Below are 23520 nucleotides of genomic sequence, written 5' to 3'. Positions count from 1 at the left end.
TCCGATAAAACTGCTAGATGCCACTGGCTTATACGCCTGCAGCCCTGAGGGACCCTGCAGCAGCACTGCAGTGGGTGCAGGCATGTTTGTTTAAGCAAACACTGTCACCTTTCTCTTCTCACTGATAGAAGGTCAAACTATATCAGATTTAATGGCATCTTTAGACTACAGTGCACATCGGGTTAGACATTTCCCTGTGTTTGCACAGGTGTTCAGTACATCATCTTGGGCGTATGGAAGAGCCCTGCTGGTGCTTACAAATAAACACGTTGGTTCGTAAAGATGAGAATGTTCTTGGAATCATAGAATCATAGAATCATTTAGGTTGGAAAAGACCCTTAAGGTCATCGAGTCCAACTGTTACCCTAACACTACCAGGTCTATTTCTTGATCAGGCTTCGGTTCTGTGATCAGTGCACGGGATTTAGCATCAGGTGGCTACACACAATGCCTTCCAGCTCTGGCTTGGACTGGGGAAAAATGTTATTACCATTTCCCAGAGTGGAGCTGAGACTAATACTGTAACTTATACTGATGTTCAACAATGCTGTGCTAGCTACTGCATGTGACATCCAAACCAACCTTCCTTTTGCTGAAGAATTATATTCATGACATAATACAGCTACAGCATTATGCAAGAAGGAGTCTGGAAATGAGCGTTTGACACTCAGCCCATATCAGAATAGATCTTCAGTCAAGAAAGAAACAACTGTTAACACCTTCTGCTATTCCTTCCCAGCAGACTGCTACGGGGGTGAGCAGATTCACCCCTGCTTCAAATCAAAGCCTTTTGTTTTCTCCTGGTGTTTCCCACTCTCCTTTCTGCCTTTACATTATGATCAGTACAGTCTAAGCTTGGGGAATATTATCAGAGCCATGATTACAACCTCTAACATTATAATCCATAGGGTTGCTGGGAGCATTAGAACATCCAGGATAAATTAATTCAGTGTAAGTAAAAGCTTTGAAGCTAGGAGCATCACCAGGCTTTTGAAGCTTAAGCTCTGTTTAGATTACTTGATTAAAGTAGGTCCGAAGCTTCACCAATCAATATATTTTGCTTAGGAGCAGTGTTGATACAGAAGCATATTTAATTGGATCTGCAGTACCCCACCCAGAGGATGGTCCTTTAGAGCAGAACGAGATAACGTGCATGGGAGGGAGAGGGGCAAAGTCACTGCCACGTTTTTGTGCATGCCTGCAGAGATTACTTGCAGCGGTTGTACAGAACAGCCTGTGTAAAGGAAAAGGGAACAGGGGAATGACAAGAAAATTACAGGCTTGGAAAAGAAGTAACCCACTCTTCTATTAGTCTAAAATTGCAAAAAATGACCAAATGTAAATAGACATACCTACAGATTTGCATTATTAAAGGGACAGCCCTGCTCTTCAGCCAATTTAAGTTTTGCCACCAGCTTCAGAGTAACCAGGACCAATGGTCTGCTTACCTGGGTGGCAGCATCTCTGACAAGGTAACCAACATCGTTCCCGTGGGCCAATATTGATGAAAAGGCAATTCTTTGTACTAAAATTAAGAAAAGTTTAGCCTGATCATAGTTGAGAAATGCCAAAAATAGAGTCATCTCATGAAATTTTTTGTCAGCTGAGAATATAAGTATGCAACAGGTGCAACAGGTAATGGGGGAGAGCACAGGTTTAGTTTTGCTCCTCTTGCTTCCTTGCTTCACCTTCAGATTTAGCTACACCTGTTTGGTGAGTCACATATAAAATTTCCTTTAAGCGAGGATCCGGGCGGGGAAAAGAAGGGGGTCATGCCAAATCAAAGAACACCCACAAAAGTGCTTGGCTTTTTTTTCAGCGAAGGGAACGATTGTTTTAGAGTAGAGAACAGATGAAGTCAGTGGTGCCATTGGCAGGCTTGTGGGCAGCCCTCTGGTTAAGCCCTTAACCAGAGGGCTGCTGAAGCTTTGCTTCCACAGGGAACAGTTTGGCAAAAAGTGCTTGCGGTCCTAGGTCCACCCAGCGCGTCAGCTCTGCACCGAGCAGATGGGAGGTGATCTCCAGCGATGAGCTGCTCTGGCAGGAAAGAAGCCGGGCACGCATGATGTACGCCTTCAGAGCTGTGGGGAATGCAAAACCATGGCTTCCATACCAGCACTGGTGATTAGAAACAAGGCTGTCGTTTGTATCCCGATGGAAAACATAATCCACTTACATTTCTAATTGGACTTGATTAGACTTTTAGACAACTTTTTTGCAGTAGCAATTTAAATAAATTAAATATATTTTCCAGCCTACTGAATAGATTAGACGAGCAAATTGTGTGCTAGCTTCACGGCACTGCATGCCCCATCTGCAATGCCTGAGTCCTGTAGCTCTTTAAGGAGCACCATGAGGCCTGACTCCACCTGGGTGGCCACGAGCGGTGAAGGCAAGCTGCTCCCTAAGGGACAGGGACCTCTCTAGCCAGGGCCTGGCCTCACAGTGCTTGAGCAAGGGGAGCAGGGCAGACCTGGAGACACTCGCCAGGTTCTACCAAGAATCCAGATCTCATCAGGCAACTTTGTGCTTATGAGGCAGCTCCAAAATCAAGCTGGGAAGTCAATCGGCTGGTCAGGGTCAGGTTCAGTGGTGGTAACCAGGGTCAGATACAGCCCAGCAATTGCTGGGCAGGTCCACAGTGACAAGGCAGGTCTGGGGTCAAGCTGGGAAGTCAGTCAGGGTCTGCATCAACAGGGTCCATAGCCAGGCACAGGCATGGCTGTGGCTGAGCTGGAGACTGGTACTCCTACAGCATAGCTCAGGCAGACTGACAGCCCAGGGCTGAGCTGAAATGGGGCACCTGGGTCCATGGCAGGGGTGTAGGTGGAGACCCCGGATGAGGCTGGTCAGGACCATTAAGGTCTATTAGTGCCCTGACATTAAGTCTGATTGATTGTGCAAGACAAACGTTTGCTTTTTCATTTCAGCAAGAACCTCAGTTTGGAGCTGGTGTTTGCTCATGTCATGACAGTAAATACTTCACTTGCAGGAAAAGCTCACAAAGAAAATGAAATGAGCATGCTAGGATACTTTTATGTCTAAAAAGATTTTGCTCTGGAGCATCCACCCCTGCACTGACACTTGGAGCATTGCACAGGGTGGGTTATCTTCGAGAAGTGCAGGTGTTTGCTTAGAAGACAGTGCCAGGCAGTGCACCCTTGCTTTGCTGTGTTAAGGATCCATGCAGAAAGCCTTTCTGCCTATTTCCACAGGACTCCTTGATCAGCTCAGTTGCTGTCTGGCCTGCTGACCCACTGGCACAGCACAGAAGTCCCCCATGGAGAGTGAAGTGCAAAGGTACCCAAGTGTCTCATGGACACTGATCGTCCCTGTTGCCCGTGCAAGACAACAAATGCTCTAAGTACACAGTCCCGCTGATGCCTACACAGCAATGCCACACAGAGGTGTCAGAGCCAGTCCTGAAAGTGTCTTCCCGCTGTGCTGCTCTGGAGGTAACCGAGCTCCGCTGCTCAGAGCACAGCACAGCTGGGATGTGCTGACCTGTCTTCCTGGGTAGTTTATTCGGCACCAACCGCCTCGTGTACCCGCACCCAGGGGTCCCACCAACCAGTCTCCAGTCTTCCCCACAGCTTGAGTGGGGTTAGCTCTGGCAGGCTGAACATTTTCCTCACCAGTTAGCATTGGAAAACAGTTTGCATGTTGCACCATATCCCCACGCGCCTCCCTGGATGTGTAACAACTAGCTTCCACATTCAGACTCTGGGTAAGCGTGAGCCACAGCACGAGAGGCGTACAAGTCTCTATTGCCAGAGGTGACTAAAACCCAGCCAGAATGTGCTGTGTATTTAGAGGCAATACAGCCACATAGTATTTGCCTCCATGACAGCCAGAGACCGAGACAAAAAATTTGCAGTTTGAAAGTTCAAATCCAAAGATAGAAAGGCAGTGAGATGTCTTGGATAATGCTGGGATCAGGACTGTGGTCTTTTCCATGAGTTCATACATCATCAGAAGCCTGAGCAGATGAAAGCCAGCAGTCTGATAAGGCTCACTGGTAAGCAGATGCAAACGGTTTGGTAAGACTCACTGGTAAGGAAGTGCAAATGAAACACCCTGGCCCGGATGAAAACGTTGTCGGGGAGGACCCTCTCAGCCGATTACCCCTTCCCTTGGCAGCCCCTTGGCAGCCCCGCGCACACCGCAGCTCCAGGCTCTGTCCGTCTCCCTGCCTAGGCGGGGGCTGAGCCTTCGCCCCAGAATCCCAGCCCTGGCTCCCATGAGAAATTTCTCTCTCAGTGACGTACCCCTTCCCTGTGACAGCCCCTTTGCAGCCTGACTCGTACCGGGGCTCCAGGCTTTTTCTCCCTCCTAACCCTAACCTTAGCATTAGGAGTGGGCTAAGTCTTATCCAACAAACTCTGGCCATGCTCCAGTGGAAAACTTCCGAGGGGCTAATCCTTCTGGCAGCACACCCCTTCCTTTGGCAGCCGCTTTCAAGTTTCTTATTTTGTCTCAAAAAATCTATATTTTCTAGTAACATACCTCCTTTCTAAAATGAAATATGTTTGTCTTTTTATTTTTATATGCATCAGACAGTTGTCCTCATAGAGAGCTCTCATGTATTTTAGTGGCATTTACAGTCTGCATGAATAAACAACTGGAGGCACTTGAAGGGATACAAGCTTTGCCTGCCTTTGAGCAAATAATCTTTTCTTCTGCCCCCGAACCCTGAACCAGAAATGATTATAATTCTACCTTGCAAACACAGCCAGACACAAGTTATTACTTGGCTGTTTCAAGATGAATTACTTCTTAAAAAAAAAAAAAAAATCTCCCAGCTCTTGGAAATAATTAATACCTTTTTTTTGCCACTGCTACTTAACCCTAAAACAGGCCACCCAACGTAGGCTTCGAAGCCCAGCGACTCATGGCTACTTGGCCATGCCCAGTCCTTACTTCTTCAGCAGTGACTTGTCCTGCAGACTGGGGTCCCCGTATGATCCCTCCAGTCACTGTAAACACCACTGTCGATGGAGATGATATTACCAGTGAGATGGAGGTGACTGATTTGCTTCCAGTTAGATACATTGTCACAGACTATTAATTTTACTGCAGCCTCATTTGAAGGGAGTGGTAAAGCAGCAGGGCAAGCAAACAGCTACCATCTGCGTGGGAGCACTAAATGCCCAAGCAATTAGGCTTCTTGTTCACCACATTTAAGCGGTCCCCTCTTTTCACATTTGTTTACACTCCAGCTTACTAAAGCAAACACAACGCCTGTGTAAGGTGAGACCTTTCTAAGATGTCAGACGCCGGGTTAAGTCAGAGGGCTCTCTTTGCAAATAGCTGTAAAAACAGAGATAAGAAAAAATGGCGAAAGGTACTTAGTACCCAGATTTTGTGTTTGAGGCAGTCAGCCTGCCACCACCTAGGATAGGGTTCAATTGCCCGAAATGAAGCAAAACAGGATAGTGAGGAAGAAGGAGGATGAGGACATGACTTTTCAGCAGCAGAGATGTATCCTGACACGTACCCAGGAAGGGGTTGATAATTCTCTTCCAAGTCATTTAACAAGTGGAATAATTTCAAGGCTGTGATTTTGTCCTCACTCACATCACCATTCATCGGTCTCCATCCAGCCCACTGGAGGTAACGGCGTTTAGCCTAACTGAGGTTCAGGAAAGCCCTCCAGGCCGTTTATTAATATCATTTAACTTTTGGTACCTGGGCGAGGAAGTCGCACAAGGCAGCTGGGCCGTGGATGGCCAGGAGCAGCCGCAGTGCCAGGACGGTGGCAGCGGTGGCACAGAAGAGGCAGCCACAATGCTTCGGAGTAGGCAAAATGCTTTAAAAGGTGGTGAGGGAGAAGTCCCTCAGAAACAAAAGGGCTAGCAGAGACAAAGCCACGTTGGCTTCCTACGTGAGATGCCGAGCACTCGCTTCTGACAGGGCTTCCCGCCCGGTCATTTCCCAGTGGCTCCTGGAAGCCTCAGGCAGCACCGGGAACCTCTCCTGCTGCCACCTTTTCCTCCTCGGCAGCCAGCGGGAGCTTCCCTTCCCTTCCCGTTCCCTTCCCTTCCCCCCCACCTTGCTTGCAAAGCTCAGCAGTTCAAAATGGCTGACTGGCTGCCGTTTGCAGCCTTTTAGACAATATTCCCCAAATCCATTTTTTTTGCATGGTGGATCACCAGCTACATCTCGCTGCGGACACGGCTCCTCCCCACTGCTGCGCCAGGAGGAGGTAGCAGGCGGTGGCCACCAGAACGGGAGTCCGGTCTCTCCCCCTGATTGATGATCTGCTTCTTACAGCACTGTATTACGCAAAGCCAGTTGTATTTGATTACACCCCAGGTAGCGTGGCTTCTGTAACTGAGACGGTGAATGAACTAGATTGGAATAAGCAAGTGTATTAATTAGTATGCTGATAGCAGAATAAAGCTATTTTTAAAATCACTGAACAGCACTGCTCTTTACTATGATTGCAGAGATTATGTAAGACGATGATTAAAATCAGGTCCCTGCATCACAGACTGATCCGTGTTTGAGAGATGCGAAAACAAAGCTGCAAAGGAATGAGAGGAGGCTGTATTATTTTGAAAGGCTCTCTGCTTGCCTGTCCTAATTAAGGGCAAAGTGGTTATGTCCTCAGCCTCTTCGTTGTCATTCTAACTCATCCTACCTTTTCTTTTCTATTTTGCCAATAAGCCGTTTGCTTTTTAAGATCGGGTGCGTACATATGGAAATGTCGGCGCAGGAGGAATCTGCTGCGTCATCCAACTATACGCAGCTGCGTTACAGGGCGTCCCTAATGCACAGCTTCTGACTCCTAGGTTGCATCTAGCAAGAGTGTTTTCCTCCTGTTTTCTGATGTACTAACATTCATTCCAAAAAGCAACAGAAGAAAAATGGCTCCGCTAGCTTTTTATATTGTCTAACTGATTGAAAACAGACAGATAACAAGAAGTTGTGTCTCAGCAGCAGGAAGGTGCTGCATTTCAGGACCAAGCTACCAAAAAAGATGCTGTTGTTTTCAATGACAGTTATTTGGGAAAAGCCTCTAGAAATTGATTGTCATTAAAGACCTGGAGAGAACATCGCTTATGATGATAAGCAGAGATTTGAAAATGTTGTGTTTACAGTCTCCTGCACTGTAATGCTTAGATTGCCATATATACACAATCATCATTTGATTTCTTCCACCATGGTGAATAGCAGCACTGCTGATCAAATATAAAGTGGCAACCAATCCTAACGCAAATAGAAATATAAACAAAACCTTCAGATTTATAGGCAATCAAAATTATGTCAGCGTAAGATTAAAAGCAGAGTGTATGTTTGTTATTAATTCTGACAGATGCCTGCTGTAGAGTGTTTTCCATGGAGTTTCTCACCATTGTTAATCATCTGTATTTTACAATGAAGTTTAAAAACTCTTTAATTATCTTGTGTGGATTGAACATGCCCAGTCAAAGCATCACACTGTGTTAAAACTGAAGATTTATTCCTTTATGATATTTCTTTAAGAAGCAGATGTCACAGAAACCGTTGTTATTTGATTTCCTGGCGTAATACAGGATCTGGAGTACGTAGAACAAAGCCTTTTGTCGGTATTGACACGCTCCTCTAGGCAACCTCACCGGACAGCACGCGCAAGCGGGCAGAAGGGTCAAACGCAGCCTCTTTACAGGGGAGTCCGTAGTAACAGATGTTGTTGTGTAAAGAAAGGAATTTAACATGGAGGCCGTGCAGACTTAGGCATTTCGTGTGTTCCCATTTTGTGCAAGGCACCCATTAGGTACCTGCTCCTGCAAATAAGCCGCGTGAGCCTGGGGACCCACGGTTTCTCCTGAGTGCCCTGACCAGGCGAGGTCTGCTTTGCTTGCTCTTATTTGGGTCCCAAAGCCTTGCACCTCCGGCCATGCAGCAGCTCAGCATCAGCGAGTTGCCTGCAGGGGCGTCCGGATGGGGACGCGTGGTAGCTCTGCCGCCTCAGTGGGAAGCAGCCCGTCTGTGCTGCCTGGGCTGTTTGGACTCCTGTAGCCAAAATTTGCAATGTAAAAGCTCATAGTCCTGTGCATGCTTCCATTACGCACTTACACAGCCACACACTTACACAACCACATCACCTTCTACACGGTGAGGAAGGGCAGGAGCCCTACCATCACGCTTTACCCGGGGACTGCTGAAGGGGAGATACGCAAGGGGCTGGGAGCAGGCGCGCCCGGGCGGGTGCCCGTAGCAGGGGTGGGCGGGCTGGTGCCCTCCCTTGGCCCCGGGTGGCCGCAGGGGCTCCAGCCCAGAGCGCAGCCCTAGCGCCGTCCCCTGGGTTTCTCAGGGCCAGGGCAGGCCCTGCGTGGGCCAAATACGCCACCACCGTGGCTGAGGTGCCAAGGGACTGAGGTGCTGCAGTGGCCAGGAGGGACCAGATTTCGGCACGGGGGTGGCAGCACCACCCGTGTGGAAGCTGGCCAGGAGCCACCCGGAGCTGGTCACAGCCGGTTCCAGCCAGCTGAGGGCTGAGGTCAAGAACAGGGAGGAACTCGTTGGGTGCCACTGCTGCGGGCAGTCAGAAGAGCAGGGGATACTCCTCCTCAGGTGTATTTAATAAAGGAACCAGCAAATGGAGGACTGCCAGAGACCCACTTGATGTCAAAAGGGTGTGTGTGCCCCTGAGGGACTGCAGCCCACGGGCCACCCACACCAGGGCAGGAATGCCCTGGAGGAACTGCAGCCCGTGGGCCACCCATGCTGGAGCAGGGACACCCCTGAGGGACTGCAGCCTGTGGGCCACCCATGCTGGAGCAGGGACACCCCTGAAGAAAGGGCAGCAGAGGAACCAAGTATGCTCTAAGCAGCAGGACAACCAGCAAGTGCCAAAGTGCAGCAGAAAGAGCCGGTACATAAATCCCTTCAATGCTACCCAACGGCTTGCCAGAGGCATTTTGACAAACTGAGCATAACCCGTGGTGGAAATAAGGGCGTTGAGGCTGGAGAGGAGGTAGGACAGGTGTTTATGTAAGTGGTTGTTTGTTTGAGTCCTTTCTAAATACCCAAATGAGCAATGAGAAGTCTGTGTTAATGACAATGAAGTAAAACTCGCAACTTGAGGCTGTTTTGCCCATGACAGGCAAATTGCAAGGTTGCACAAAAAGCCTTTAGCACAACTGGGATTCAACACATCTCAAATAGTGTGCCTGTTCTAAATGGTTTAAGGCCCTCATGCAATGCCCTATGCTGAAACAAACCCAAGACCAGCCTCCTGGCAAGCTTGCTGGCTTGCATATAAAGGCTAAAACATTTTCTGTGGAGTCTGCAGGTCTCCCGGCTCCTCTACACATCGCTACGGATCAATCCGTAGACCGTGCTGCGTGATACTGGCAGCAGATGGGAGGAGGGATCCATTAGAGAAAGACAGCGCAGAGCATAGTTACGTGTTTTTTCCTTCTCACCAGTCTCCTCTCATCTCATCTCCTTGGCTGACTTTTTTTCCCCTCTTTGTTCCATTGCAGTGGCAGAGGACGCTGAGGGTAGGTTACAAACTGAAACTTTCTCAGGCAATACGTTGAAATATCAATTGCCTGGTCAGATGTTGGGGCTGGGCATTTTTATGCTCTGTTGTGTATATCTATCTCAGACATTTGTTTCTTCTGCCCCACTCCCCCCAGGACCTGTTCACATCCATCTTGTCCCTCAGATGCCTGCTGCGGTGGTCTTCAATACCAGCTGCTCAGGACGGCGTCGAGACAAGCGAGGGGGACACTTTTATAGCTCCGGGTCAGCTGAAGATCCAGCTTCAGCAGCCATACATTCTCATTACACAGCCGAGAAACCATCCTCCCCTGCTTCAGCAGCGTCTCAAACCAGGTGCGGGGAGGATTTTAGTTTGACAGAAGAACAAGGGGGCTTTTTTCCTTCTCAATCCTTTTAAAAGTTTACTCTATAGATACATAAGGCTGTCCATAGAACACTTTCAAACCACAGTGTTTGGGGAACGATTTTATTTGTAAGATTTTACTATTCAGTTTCATTTTAATTGGAGAAAGCTATGAGGCAACGATGATTTTTTTATACCCTGTATTATCCACTCTCTGAAGAGATGACCTTTGCACTGTGTTCTTCAACTCGAGACTTAGGTTGGACTGCTGGATCTGTACAGCCCGAATGGGCTAGTTCTTAGCACTGGTGAACAAAGAGCATTACCGATTCCTGCAGCAGCCCAAGGTGACCAGGGGAGGTTCCCAGCATTTGCAGAGCAGGATACCTCCTAGGTGGTTATGGATGGAGTCGGTTCAGGCAACTGGCTCTGAAGCTCTCGGCTCCACAGGATTTCCTCCCGCAAACAGTCCCTTCGTGCCGCGAGGTAAAGGAGTAACGTGGCAAAAGATTTAAGAGCTCGGGTGCTGGAGAAACCAGAATAAAGCCTGGGGAGGGCCGATGCAAAGATTAGAAAGCAATGTTTTTCAGGATGTTATATATATACTGTTAGACATGTCCTATTACTGAATCTCTTCTGATTGTTGCTAATTAAAAAAAAAAAAAAAAAAAGATACAATTCCCAGTGAAATCAGCTTTGTTTCCAGGCTACAGAACTAATGAGAAAGTAAGATCCCTAAGTTAACAGCAATTTAGTATGTCTAGCCATTTGCACATGACAGCAAATTAACATGAGCTGATATCTACTGCACTGAAGATACAGGTAACATCCCACAGGGGCTGGAACTATTTAATAACGAAGGAATTAATTTGTAAAAAAATCACTGTTGTTCCTCCTTAATATCTGGGCATATTTTGAAGCCAATATTCACACAACTACAGTTGTTCAATTGATGCAACTCAGTAATTTTTATTGCAACTGGAAGACAATACATCACAGAAACTTTATGGTAGGTTTTGGGAAAGTGTTATTTACAATAATAATTGATGAAATAGTTTGTCTTTGGCAATATGATTACACATCAAGAAAATGTAAAATGCAAGTATGCCTCTAAATCAACATTTTCATATTTCCTAAAGATCAGCTGATTGCACTTGCCTTCGGACTGCTCCTTTAGGTAAACACAAATACAACTTAACATCACTGTTCATTCCCCATCACAGTTCGTATTTTAATATTGATGAAATTGGCAGTTTCAGATGCCAAGTACAGGAAAAAAATTGGCTTATCACTGTACTAAATTAACTTATTGGCCAGTTAAGGTCCTGTGACCCTTAAGCATTGATACTAAATCTCTTGGTCTTTTGATTGCTTTATCACGTTTTTCTGTAAAACAAAATAGTTCAGAAATTACAGATCAGAGTATAAAAAAAATGTACAAGTCCATAATGCTTTTCATACACACACAAATCATTCCCCCCAACATTTTACATCATGGCAGTTTTAAGTAGTGAGTGTGAATGATGCAGGCATGGAACTGGTTGTCGAATACAGGTATGACGTTCAACTGTTGTCCCACACACATACTCAGGAAACGTACAATGCTCTAGCAACTTAAAAATGTCCTCAAGTTCAATGTCATCTGAACAAAAAAAGAAAGTCTTGGGATTTCAGGCCAGAGTAAACAAATGAACAAGATTCCCATTTCTGGGCGATCAGCCATCCCAGAATCCAGCACGTAATTTTAACAGGCAGTAAAATCCCTTCTAGCACTGAGGGCCAGCGCAAGTTGTCATTTATCCCTTAAACCCTCAGCTGATGAGCTCTTGTAACTGCTGGCCTGATCCAAAGCCCAACAAAATCAACTGAAAATAAAAAGTGAAACAAAACCCCCTTCCATTGACTGTGCAAGGACGTTACATCAGGTTGATTTCACCCTCTTGCAAAAGGAAATGTGATACAGTAGAAAAACCACTATATAGCTTCAGATAAATATACCTTGGTTCAATGCTAAAACAAAACCCAAACTCCCAAAACCAGGAAAGGCTACTTAGTAGAACAACTCAAAAGTGACCTTTAAATCATTTCTGGTTTTAAATGTACACCAGCAAAATACAGCACCATAGACACATTAGGTTGAGACTTTTTTTGTTTTTGGTCAGTGAAGCTAGTACTTGTTTGCTGAACTGTGGAAGAATTATAAGGTCATGTACATGATCAAAGATAAAGCAACCCAGCTGACAAGTCTCTGCTTAATTCAAGAATAACCAGTACTAAAAATAAAAATGCAAAAATAAAACCCCCTAATAAACCACCATCAATTAATACGTTCTAAATAAAAGGGGATTAACAGATGAATTCACAAATGTATGCAGATTTATACAGAACACCGAATGTTGTGTGTAAATCCTTATAAACTCCAGCTCAAAACAGAAACACACAAAATGTATAGTTTGACTTACACATCCCATTTCAAAGGAAAAGAGACATCATTACAACTTGGTAACTGTGCTAACTGCAATATAAACCAAACAGAAATTCAAAGTTTGGCAGATAACTAAGAAGAGGGTTATCACTTAGGTTATATAGCAAAGTGTTGATGTATATTACATAGAGTAGTATAAATAATAAAAAAGTATTATTTAAATTAGATCACAGTGCTGCATTATGTGCATAACAGTGTTTGATATATTACTGGAGGGCTGTGAAGAACACTACTAAAACTTAACTGGTCAGACGGTCAACACTGATATTCTGTTACAATCAGGAGGATGTATGGTTCAAATGCTCTTTTGGTGGCAAAGTCAAGAAAACGTTTCAAAATATTTCCTATAAAATATGCCAATGAGCTATTCAGGCAGTAGTGACATACCTGAAGGAGCCGGGTTTGCATTCTCCATGAAGTGAAGTAAATTGCATTGCATCTGAAATTGGAAATGCATTCTCTTGATAGTTTTATTCTGATCCTGGAGCATGAGAGAGTAATGTTTTCAAGAATGCCTAGGGCCAGATTCAAGGAAAAATGGTAATATCAATAATAATAGTGAAACGGTAAAGATTTCCAGGAGCACTTGGGTGTCTATAGCTCCACTGACTGCAAAGGAGATCAGACACCTTCAGGTTCCAGGAAACCTCAGATTGCGCCTATCTACATCTTTAGATGATTTGGGACCCAAAATCTCAGTGAAAATCAATTGCGGCTACCAAGAAAACGGGACAAAGTGGTTTTTTGGTCATTTTATCCCTGGTGCCATTTGGTGTACGATTTAGGATTTCATTCTCTGCTAAGGTATGTCAATGTAGCTCTACCTCACTCCGGTGAAGAATGCAGCCCCCAGAGTTTCTCTGTGTATTTTCCAAAGGTAGACAGTAATTCAGTTGAACACTGGGAGCCGATGCACCTCCTTTGGGATTCTCTTCTCCTGTTAAGGTAAGAGAAGAGCCAGAATATGGACCTCAACTGAATTGCCAGAGAGAAGAGAAGAGAACACAGTCACAGGACAGTTCTCTAGTCCTACACGGCACGCCTCCTCGCTCCCACATCAGGCTCTTCAGCTGTAAAACCCTGTGATCTCGGTAGAACTACTGCTGGTTTTGCCAGAAGATCGGAATCAGACTGCTTTCAGAAACAGCTATGGGGTGATACATTAAAGCTGTTCAAGACCTGCGCTTGAATTATTAAATGCAGGCAAAATCTGCATCAAAATGCAGTAGGACATCCAACTGCTTGCAGAACGCAAGCGCGACCGGCAGATTTCACGTCCCCGCAGACGCTGGTGAAATCTGCTTGTGGCATTAGCTCTGGCCTGCAAGAGCTTCTTGCTGCAAAAGGCATATTGCAAAGGAACCCGCCATGCCGTCCAGCGACTCTTACGATTCACGCCTACGTGAAACTCGCCACTGAATGCTTGCTGACCTACTGGGATTCCCCTAGCCCCCACCTGTCTTGGAGAAACGCTAATTTGGCAATACTGATAGAGCGAGGAAAATGGGAAGTTAGAGATTCGACGACTTCTCACCCCAAAATGGCTTAGTAAGGAAAGCAAACAAGCAAAACCAAACCACCTCATGCCTGGCAAGTGAGAGAGTTTGTAATACAGTGCAATTACCACTCCGTTTTGGCATGATTCAGTCCAAGTAGAGACAACTGGATCGAAAAGCTGACATTATATTTTTTTGGACAACAAATCGGTCTCAATTCTTATAAAAAAGAGAACTTCTCTGATGGAGTAGAACCAATTCTGACAAAGCTGCCATTGTCAGCCAGGCACAAAAATGGTTTAAAAGGTGACTCCTCAATATTTTATACAAATCCAAATTATGTACTTCTCATCAACAGTCAGAGAAAGGGTCAATAAGGACAAGTTGTTTTTAAACTCCAGAAATAATCTGTTGATGGCATTAGCCCTCAGCCAAACTGCTGGTCCTGAACATAACTTTGTAGACTCCTACCGAATAATACCTCCTTAGCAGATCAGACTAGGAGCAACAAATTTTACATGAAAATAGATGCTTGCCAACATTTTAGGTTTACCAGCAAGTATATAAAGGAGTTGTTGAAGTCTTAGATAGATTATATATACGTATATATATAAAGATAGCCTGCCTAATTAGATATTTATGCAAAATGACTTTTTTCTAAGGTGAGTAATACTAGTGGTAATTATATATTTAGCCACCAAGAGTCCACATTAATGAATGGTACTTGTTCAGCAGATACTGATCTGATTTGCACTGCCACACCGCGGTCAGTGAAGCTGCTCTGGAATTAGTGTCGTGACTGTGGACAGAATCTGGCCACCAGCACACAACCACATCACTTTCTCTGCAGGACAGAGATGGCTGAGCCATGGCTTGAGTATATTTTCTGCCACTAAATTTGACTTTTCAGTGTTGCTTTTTGATAAATATTAAACCACTCCTGAGCTGGTACAACTATGCATTAATGAGCAAAAGTGGTGGCAAACTGATACTGTAGTATTTTATATTTCAAATGGCTCTCCCCAAAGTCCGTAAAAAGATGAAGGACCAAGTTTCCTTGTGCAGGGGTTGTGTGGTTCACTGCCTGCGGACTCTGGCTGTAGGGAGCGTGGATCTGGGCAGAAGCCGATTATCCCAGTCCAATCACACAAGGGAAAAGCTATGGCTCATTCATCTCTGTGCTACCTGTCCAAGGGACCGGTCCCTCCTGTCTTCCCCAACTTTATCTTAAGGGCAGCAGGCAGCCAGCAAACGTTAGTATCCATGTACTCCTGACTTAACTAACGCTGGGCATCAACCCTGCATGCATTGGCCCCAGTAAACGGAGGGGAGCGCAGAGCTGCGCCTTGCACCATCCTTGGCTCTCTCCTTCCTTGTCGGCATAGCTGGCAGCTGTGCGGGGCTCCGGCAGCTGTCTGTCAGGCAGCTCCCGGATCCCAGGACACGCTGGGTGAGACGGGAGGAGAGGCACCCTTTTGCTGGGCTGCCCCCAGGGCGGCCCTGTCCTTTACATGACAAAATGCTCGTGGAGCACAAGAACAGGTCCAGAGCAGCCCGCCCGTCAGCCCTTCCGCTTCCTAAAGCAACACGCACCATGGGCATCTCCAAATGCAATTTTTAGTTCACTCCACTGAGTGGGAAGTCAAACCCTTCTCTAACTCACTCTTCATAAACTAGATCCATCTTGGTGAAACTGCTGCCTGAAACAGTTGTTAGGGATAAATATAAACCTATATTCTTTTTAAGAAACAGACCATTTCGTTCTGTTAAGTAGTTGGTTCCTGGGATTTTCTTCTTGCCCCTAGGATATATTAAGTGTAGAATTTTTCATGCCAAATTCATGAATCCAGGTGAGAGAGACTGTCTTATTTATTTCACAGCTTCCCTCTGCTGTAGGGATCTCCAATCTAATAGTCGTCATTACCAGGAGAGTGGCACTATACCTGAATCATACTCTCTGTAACACTGTTTTTTCTCTGGACACTTCAGTAAGGCTCTTTACTAACTTCATTTTCTCATGGCAAATTAGCAAAGCTATTTTCTTGTCTACTTATTCCTGAATCAAATCAGAGAGTTTTCCTCAATTAACCTCCCATTATTCTCTTGATTCTGTCATACACACTCACTACTAAATTTGCCCTCAGATTATTGCGTCATGTTACACATGTACAGACGAAGAAAGGACACACTTTTACTTTTTTTTCTTTTTTTTTTTCTTTTTTTAAACAGAAGTAGGGAGAGGGGGGCTGAATGTGCAGACAAGGCAGTATAATTCAACCATCCAAGCCCTACCAGAGCATGAAGATTTTATTTTTTAATATTGCAGAGTAAGTTCCCCAACAGTCAGTGTTTGTCCCTGAAGAAGGTTAAACCTTAAACACCTGCTTCAAAAAAACCCCAACAACGAAAAAGAACCAAAACAAAAACAAAACAAAACAAACAAAAAATAAAACCCAAAAAACCAAACTCTAAGCCTAAGGGCTTAAAAATTAGAGGCATAGCCTTTTTCTCTATTTTCTATATTTATATGAAAATAATTCATGCTTCATGCTAAATACATTATTTACCTTACAAGAACTTTGTCATCTTTGAATAAAAAAAATTGTTTGCTTTTTGTATTCCCCCCCCTCCCAAAAGGAATCCATGCAATGTGGATCAAATTTCTTCTGCTGGCTACGCTGGTTGAATCTGGAAATCTGTTGTCATTTTTGCACAGATGAATCCTGACTGACGGTAGCTGCACACTCATTTCTGAGGGCAGTGTAGGAGCTCTTTTGTTGAACTTCTGAATTTTACTGTTCACCAATATACTTTCATTTTTTTTTAAAATACAGAATACTACTAATGGCAGGTTTTGTAGCTTTGTTTCCCCAGTTAGATCAAGGATTTGATCCACAGAAAAAGATTCTGATGTATTTCCTTCCTTAATATCTACTGTAATTTCTTAGACTTGATTGCTTTTCACTCAGGCAGTTTAGAAGACATAGCTTGTTTTTCCCTATTACTATTATTTTTTGCACGCAGTGCCAATCTTCGGGCTTATGGCTTTTTGAACATTCTTTTAATTTAATATAGAAGACAGAATTCAATGATTAACGATGCTACTAACAGTGCCCCCCCCCCCCATTTCTTCTCATTATTTCACTGAAACCCATTGCATACATAGTTCAAATTTCCCCAAACTTAAAGTTATCAGTCTTCACATTATGAGCCACATATAGTACGTGAAGCACTAAAAGTGCATTACGGTTTGCGCGGTTGCCACCAGTGGCTGTCCAAAGACTTCTATGGCACAACGTATCCAAGTGCCACTAGATGGTTCTTGGTTTGGTGTTGAGAAGTACGTGCCTCCTCTTTCCCTCAAATCTCTTTATTCACATTCACTTCTAACCCAATCATAAGGCCATTAAAAACAATTCTTAAGGGCCAGGCCTGAATGATTACTAAATTATGCACAGCTCTTCTAGTATAAGAGGGATTTCCAAGTGCCCAATTTTACTCCCATCACATTAATGTTGATGTCACTGCGTATTCAACCATGTATTTTTGACAAGCCGGAGAAAGCAATGGCGATTTTGGCTTTTTTGTTTTTTGTTAACTTTTTGTCTTCAGGTAATGAAAAGCTTTTGTAAATTAGCTGAGTGTCAGTATGAGTTCTATGGCTTCAATCTCCTTTAAAAATAAAAATCTTAAGGGTCCAAAAAAAAAAAAAAAAAAAAAAAAGAGAGAAAAAGAAAGAAACGAAACAAAAACAAATAGAAAGAAAAAGAAAAAAGGAAAAAATTGCCGATATTGCCACAAATCATTAGAATTCACCTGACGTGCTGAAACAAAACTTCGTAAGTTCAAACAAATCATTGATTTGTTCTAATTTTTTGTGGTTTCCTTTTGCTCTTTCTGCCCCTTTGCCGTCCGATTGGTGATGTTGTTCAAACAGGATCGAATTCCTGCTAAATGCAGGAGCGATCCTGCTGCTTCTTTCATCTCCTCATCGTCACTCTCAGGGGGCTTTTCTGTACGTCTCTTTTTAAGAGGCAGTGTGTCACTTGGTACTTTTTTCGCCTTCATTAAATGTTGCCTTTTCTTGTGCTGGGACGCATACCCACTGTCAGCTAAAGAATCCTTGGTCTCCTTCTGATTTTGCTTTTTGTCCTCCTCTTCTGTTTCACTATGGCTCTCGTGGCTCTGGAAGCTAACCTCACTTCCTTCACTGCTGTCTTGGCTACCTTTAGTTGCAAATTCATACTGGTCGTCAGCAGAGGAAGAGGAAACGGAGTCACTAGCAGGTGATGTGCTCCTGTGGTTGGAAGATTTGGCACTGCTGTAGTTGTGATCCTCCTTTGGGTCACCGCTAACAACTGGAGAGCCACAGGACTGTTCGCTTTCTGTCCGCATCCGGCAGTTTGTTATTCCATTCCTGTAAAAACAAATTGAAGCAGTCTTAGAAGCCACAGAGATGTGATCCTGCTTCAGTGCAAAAGATGATGAAGAAAAGCCAACGGACAGATAATCTAAAATTATGACTATCAAAGTAGTGTCCATGCAGGCTGGTTTCAAAGCCTGACTCAAATTGCTTGTGGATTGGACTCCCCACATAAAACAAGCCAAAAGACACGTAACAGCACAAGAGACAGGAGCAAGTAGGGGATGGGCACAAATAAGCGATGTCTGAACAGTCCTGATTTATGTTTCAACTAATACTTTACACTTCAAAAAAAGATTAAAAAGAAAAAATCCCCATTATTTTACCACCTGGATATTAAATAAACTCTGATGAGTTGCATAAATATCCTCTCCCCTTTTTCATATAAAATGATACTATCAAAAATGCGGGGAAGAGACAGTAGCTTTCTGGAGTACTTCTTTGCCCCTTCTCAAAGGCTCTTTTCCAGCTAGGACTCTTTCCGACAGATGGAGCAACTAAGTGTAGCACCCAGGTAGCAGTCCAGTCACATTTCTGACTGTGATCAGTTTATGAATAATCTTAAAAGCAATATAATCTTAAGCCACTAGCTGCCAACAAAGTATTAAAACATGTTTAAAAACAAACAGTAGGAAAAAAAAAATCTGGTTTTGCTGTAAAAGTTGTCATTTTGCCCTTTGGTTTTTCCCACTCGGTGCTGTGGGAACTACTGCAACACGATATATTTAAAAACTAAGTTTCCTCTTCTGCACTGGAAAATACTAGAGCATTGCCACTGACTTTACAATACAGAATACAATAATTCCAAGTCTGTTAAAGAAGGGACTGACCCTGTGCAATGCTTAATTCCTGCTGAAAAAAAGGGAGAAGGATGCTCATCATTGAGTAAAGGCATCATCATCGCCACCCGCCAGTTCACCAGCCTCAAACCCTTCTAGCAGTTAAAAAAAACCCTGAAATAAGCAAGAATGTTTAAACTATCACAGGATAAACTGCTTTAAAATCTAGTCTTTCCATCTTCGTGCTATCACTATACTGCTTTTGCACACTCACAGCAGTGTTGGATTAAAACCTTTTCTTAAACGCATGCACTGAATGTACTTAAGAGGAATGTCACAGTGTATGTGACAGTCCACAGTATTACTGCTCTTCTACTTAAAAAATGGGAAAGTGCTTTATGTTTCAGGGAACGGACCTCACATCTGGTTTCTTTACAGAAGAAACAGCAGAGTATTATCCATTTCTGAAAGGTAAGGCTGAAAGGTGGAAAATGTAAGAGTGGTGTATATAATTCCACAGTTCCTATTCATCTAAATGCTCTTGTCTGTAGAACTTGCTGAAATAAGAAACAGGCTTTTGTGAACCAGTGACAGGACAACGTAGAAAGTAGCAAATTAATCAGTCATTCCAAATGTTCTTATTTACAGTATTTTCAAAGAAATGTATATAATAGAAGGCCCATTTATTAGCAAAGGAAGCTTCTTGCCAACCTCTTTTGCTCAACAAAATTATTTTCCCTTAGATTTTTGAGTAGCTTTATGATCCATAAATTATATACAGAACCCAGAAGGAATACACAAAGCTCCTTCAATTATTAATAACTAAATGCAATGTCATTCATGATTGTGCAGCAAGCCAGCTGCATTTACTCTGTGATGGTTTGCCACTGCAGGGGTTGTCATTAGAGGATGCCAAACGCTTAAAAGAAGAAATCATCCATACTAAACTAGTTGTAAGGTGAATTTATAACCAACTCCTTAAGATCAGTCATTACGAGGAAGCATGTGATGCATTTTAAGTGACAGATTCTTCATTTTTAGGGCAAATTTACATTTAAAGCTGTTAAAAATTATCATAAATTAGCATAAAATTAAAGTTACTTGATTTTACTAGGCAGCTAATAGTCAGAGCAATGTGGCTCAATAAAAATCACATGCTACTATTTTTCCATTAAAAAGTACCAATAAATTCTTGCTCCAAGGAAACAAACACAGGACAGAATAGGTGGGAACTCAAATGGGATTCCTACTGACTAGGTTATTAGTGAACAAGGCTTCTAACAGATGGGATCTAAATCAAGATGCCCATTTTCATGTTATTAGATCTACTCCTATTTGTTAGTTGATATTGAGAGACTATCAATAAAAGGAAGGCTACAGTTCCATGGAGCACAGCAACCACGTGCCGAAAAGACATCCCTGATTTGCCCCGCTCTTGAGTCTCTAGTGTTTGCTTTTACACAAAGGGGCTATAATTTGGATTCAAAAGCTCTGCCCATGGGACTTACTTCAGATCCAATCCTTCCAAAAAAGCATAAAAATAGAATGAAAGGCCCGGGGATTACAGAAGCAATATCCTGGGGGAAGGTGTACTACTATGGGGTTAGCATCCCACAGGGACTGACTGCAAATAGGGATGATGACAAAGAAAAACAGAAGACCACAGAAAGGTGAAAAAAAGAAATCACTTAAAAAAATGGGAGGAAAGGAAATATCACTACACTTCAGAAGAAAGGCACCTATGATGGAACTGGTAAGGAAATGGATAGCATGTGCATCTCAGAAAAATCTTTGGTTTCACTTACATTTTGAAAGATTTCCAACCAGTTCTGCTTGGGGAAATAAAAAAGGAAGAGAAAGCAGGTCAAGGAGAGAATTAGCAAAGGATATCCACAGAAATGAAAATGAGTTATACAGGCAGAGTGTTTTAGGACATTCACAAGATCAAAAGTCACATACCCTGAAAGTAAATTAATCTGATTTGTATCTTGATACGCAATAGCTCAAACATAAGATATGAAGAATTAGTTATAGTTGATATTAGTAGATTAATAAGAGTTGAATAAACTAATATCTAAACCATCCGTATTCTGCACACGCTTCTGAGACATTCTAAAGCTTTATATTGCTCTTATACAGTCACATACTCACTAAGAAATGAATCTGTGATCTACTTAGCTCAATCTAGATCATCAGTGGACAGAATTCCCCTGGGTTTCAAGGGATAGATTTTGGCCAGCTGAATCTATTTTTGCTCACAGTTCTGGTTGTAAGTCTAACTTTGTTACTGTAACAGTAATAGATTTTTTTTAAACAAGCTCTTTCTCTGATGTTTGGATTATTTTTAAATTACACAGGAGAAGAAAAGGTAGTTAAGAACTCTGTGTTTACTGTAACAGCGAAGGGAAATTTATTTCGAGTAATACCTTATTTTTTCCCCTTTTTTTTGTTCCAAACTGTATTTCAAAATTTCCAGAAACTGACTTATTTTCACATGTTTTAAAGCAGTGCCTTCCCCTTTCAGGGGAGTCCATGGGACAAGTCTCTAGAGCTTTTCATCCTACTGACATGGACTATTTTATTTGCTTGAGGGATCTTAACCACAGCCATACAGATAAAAGTACCATGCACAGGTTCTTCTTAAAATATTTCAGTTTGGCTGTAGCACAATGACGCAACCCTCAAGCACTGCAGAGGTAAGTTTGGACTTTTGAAAGCCCGACTCCATTTCCATTTTTAATGGACAGGAGCTCTGCTACTAAGGTCATCAGGAGCCAGGCGGGACTCACAGCAGCTGGATCTCAGTCAGTAAGGAAATAATGTCCTTTGTTAGTGCCTCTGCCTTTCAAAGGGGTCCTCCTCAGGATGAGATGAAAGCAAGTCTCAGTCTTTTTACCAAAGGCAGATATATCTTCCTTAAATTTCTCTACTAGCTTTAAAAAAGATAGGTAATCACATTCTGTGTGCAAAATGGCAAAAAGTTTTGCTGAAAAATACTTACTGTATTCCACACCAGAGACAGGTATATTCCTTTGATGAACAAAGCAAACCTATGTGGCGTTTAAATATCACCTTATCTATCTCTGATCCTTCTGGATGACAGATATTGTATACGCATAGGTGACAGTTTTGGTATGTAATTGGAAACACCCAGTTAAAAGATATGAAGAAAGCAGTACAGGTAAGTTGGGTTTGTGGATTTTGACAGGTTCCAGGTTTGCTAGAAAAAATAACTCTACTGTATAGGTAACATAATTTCCAAGGGAAATTCAGGACAGTCAGAACTTTTAGCTACAGGTAGTTGAACTGTTACTTAAAACCACTACACACCAGCAGACAGAAGGACGAGCAAGCAAATGAAAAATAAGTGGTGCTCACTTGCTGTAGGATGAGATTCTATCAGGCGTTATTGAGTTAAAAGTCAACAACAACAAGTCAGTTACACTATTGATAGAAGCTCTTACAAAGGTACTTCGCAGCATAATTGTATGCAAAGGACCACAGTAAATGCAAGTCATGAACTGCCAGCAGAAAGAGCACTTTGTCAGTATCAACAGCAGATCTGAAGTTAAGACAAATGAAGCCCTCTGCATTTTGCAGAAAAGAATAATCAAGTCAGCCAGTATTTTTGTCCTTTAGTTACTAAAGAGTTCCTTCAGCTCCCAAGGATAACTCATCCTGCCTGTTAGAGGTGGGAAGAGGAATGCAATGCAACAAGGATGATTTGGGGTTTGTTAAGCTGATCATGCCAGTAATAAGCAAGACCATTAAGAATATACAATTCAGAATTTATAAAAGGAAGTACCTACCAGTTCCTTTACCTAAGCAAAAATAATCATTCACCGATAACCTAATTATATGATTTTACTTATGCTTTGGCATCTACGCTGCGCATGTTACTTATGTTTGGTTTATTTAATCATTGCTTGAGTGGCTGCTTCAAGGGAGGAAAAAATAAGCAAAAATAAAGCCAGCATGAGAAAGAAAGTCACCATAATGAAAGCTAGGCCTGAGGAACAATCTAGTAATTGCCCTATAAATTTAAAGTGAAAATAAACATAAATAACAATCTTCCATCTTTGAATAAAGTTAGGCACAAAACTCATTCTTGTCACACCCCAATGATCAGGAGCTGCTCAAGAAACTGTGGCATTAACAGCAGAAGAACAGATATTTTAAAATCTACTCATGATGAAGTAGGTAAGGTTTGATAGTGTCACATTTTGGGGTGTTTTGTTGATTCTTGGTTGGTTGTTGTTTTTTTTTTGTTTTGTTTTTTTTTTCAAAATAAAGGAAGAGCAGGAGCTCTGCCAGTGTGGATGCACTTCCTTTCCCTAGGAAGAGGGAACATTTTGTCTTGGAAACTTCAACGGAAAATTTTTTTACTTTGGGAAATTCCCTGGGAAGCTTGTGTTTGCAATTTACAGATAATTGTGAAATTGCTTGAGAAGCTACAGACGTTTGGTGAGAAAGGAGAACTGAAAAAAAAGGGAAAAAAC

General features: G+C 43.0%; 1 protein-coding gene across 11 annotated transcripts in view; it reads right to left on the bottom strand.

The window, feature by feature from the left end:
* Positions 1-10015: 10015 nt before the first annotated feature.
* FOXN3 (forkhead box N3) overlaps positions 10016-23520 on the bottom strand; it is a 213744-nt gene continuing 200239 nt past the window's right edge. For all 11 annotated transcript variants that reach the window (XM_082317905.1, XM_082317909.1, XM_082317911.1 and 8 more), the window contains one exon: positions 10016-18236. In XM_082317905.1, the coding sequence (XP_082174031.1) occupies positions 17687-18236 (550 nt within the window). In that variant the 3' untranslated portion in view covers positions 10016-17686. The remainder of the gene's footprint in view (positions 18237-23520) is intronic.

This window comes from Platalea leucorodia (genome assembly GCF_965183815.1).
Source record: "Platalea leucorodia genome assembly, chromosome: 7".
Lineage (NCBI taxonomy): Eukaryota > Metazoa > Chordata > Aves > Pelecaniformes > Threskiornithidae > Platalea > Platalea leucorodia.
Note: the sequence above shows the minus strand (reverse complement) of the source record. Positions and strands in the feature narration are given on the sequence as shown.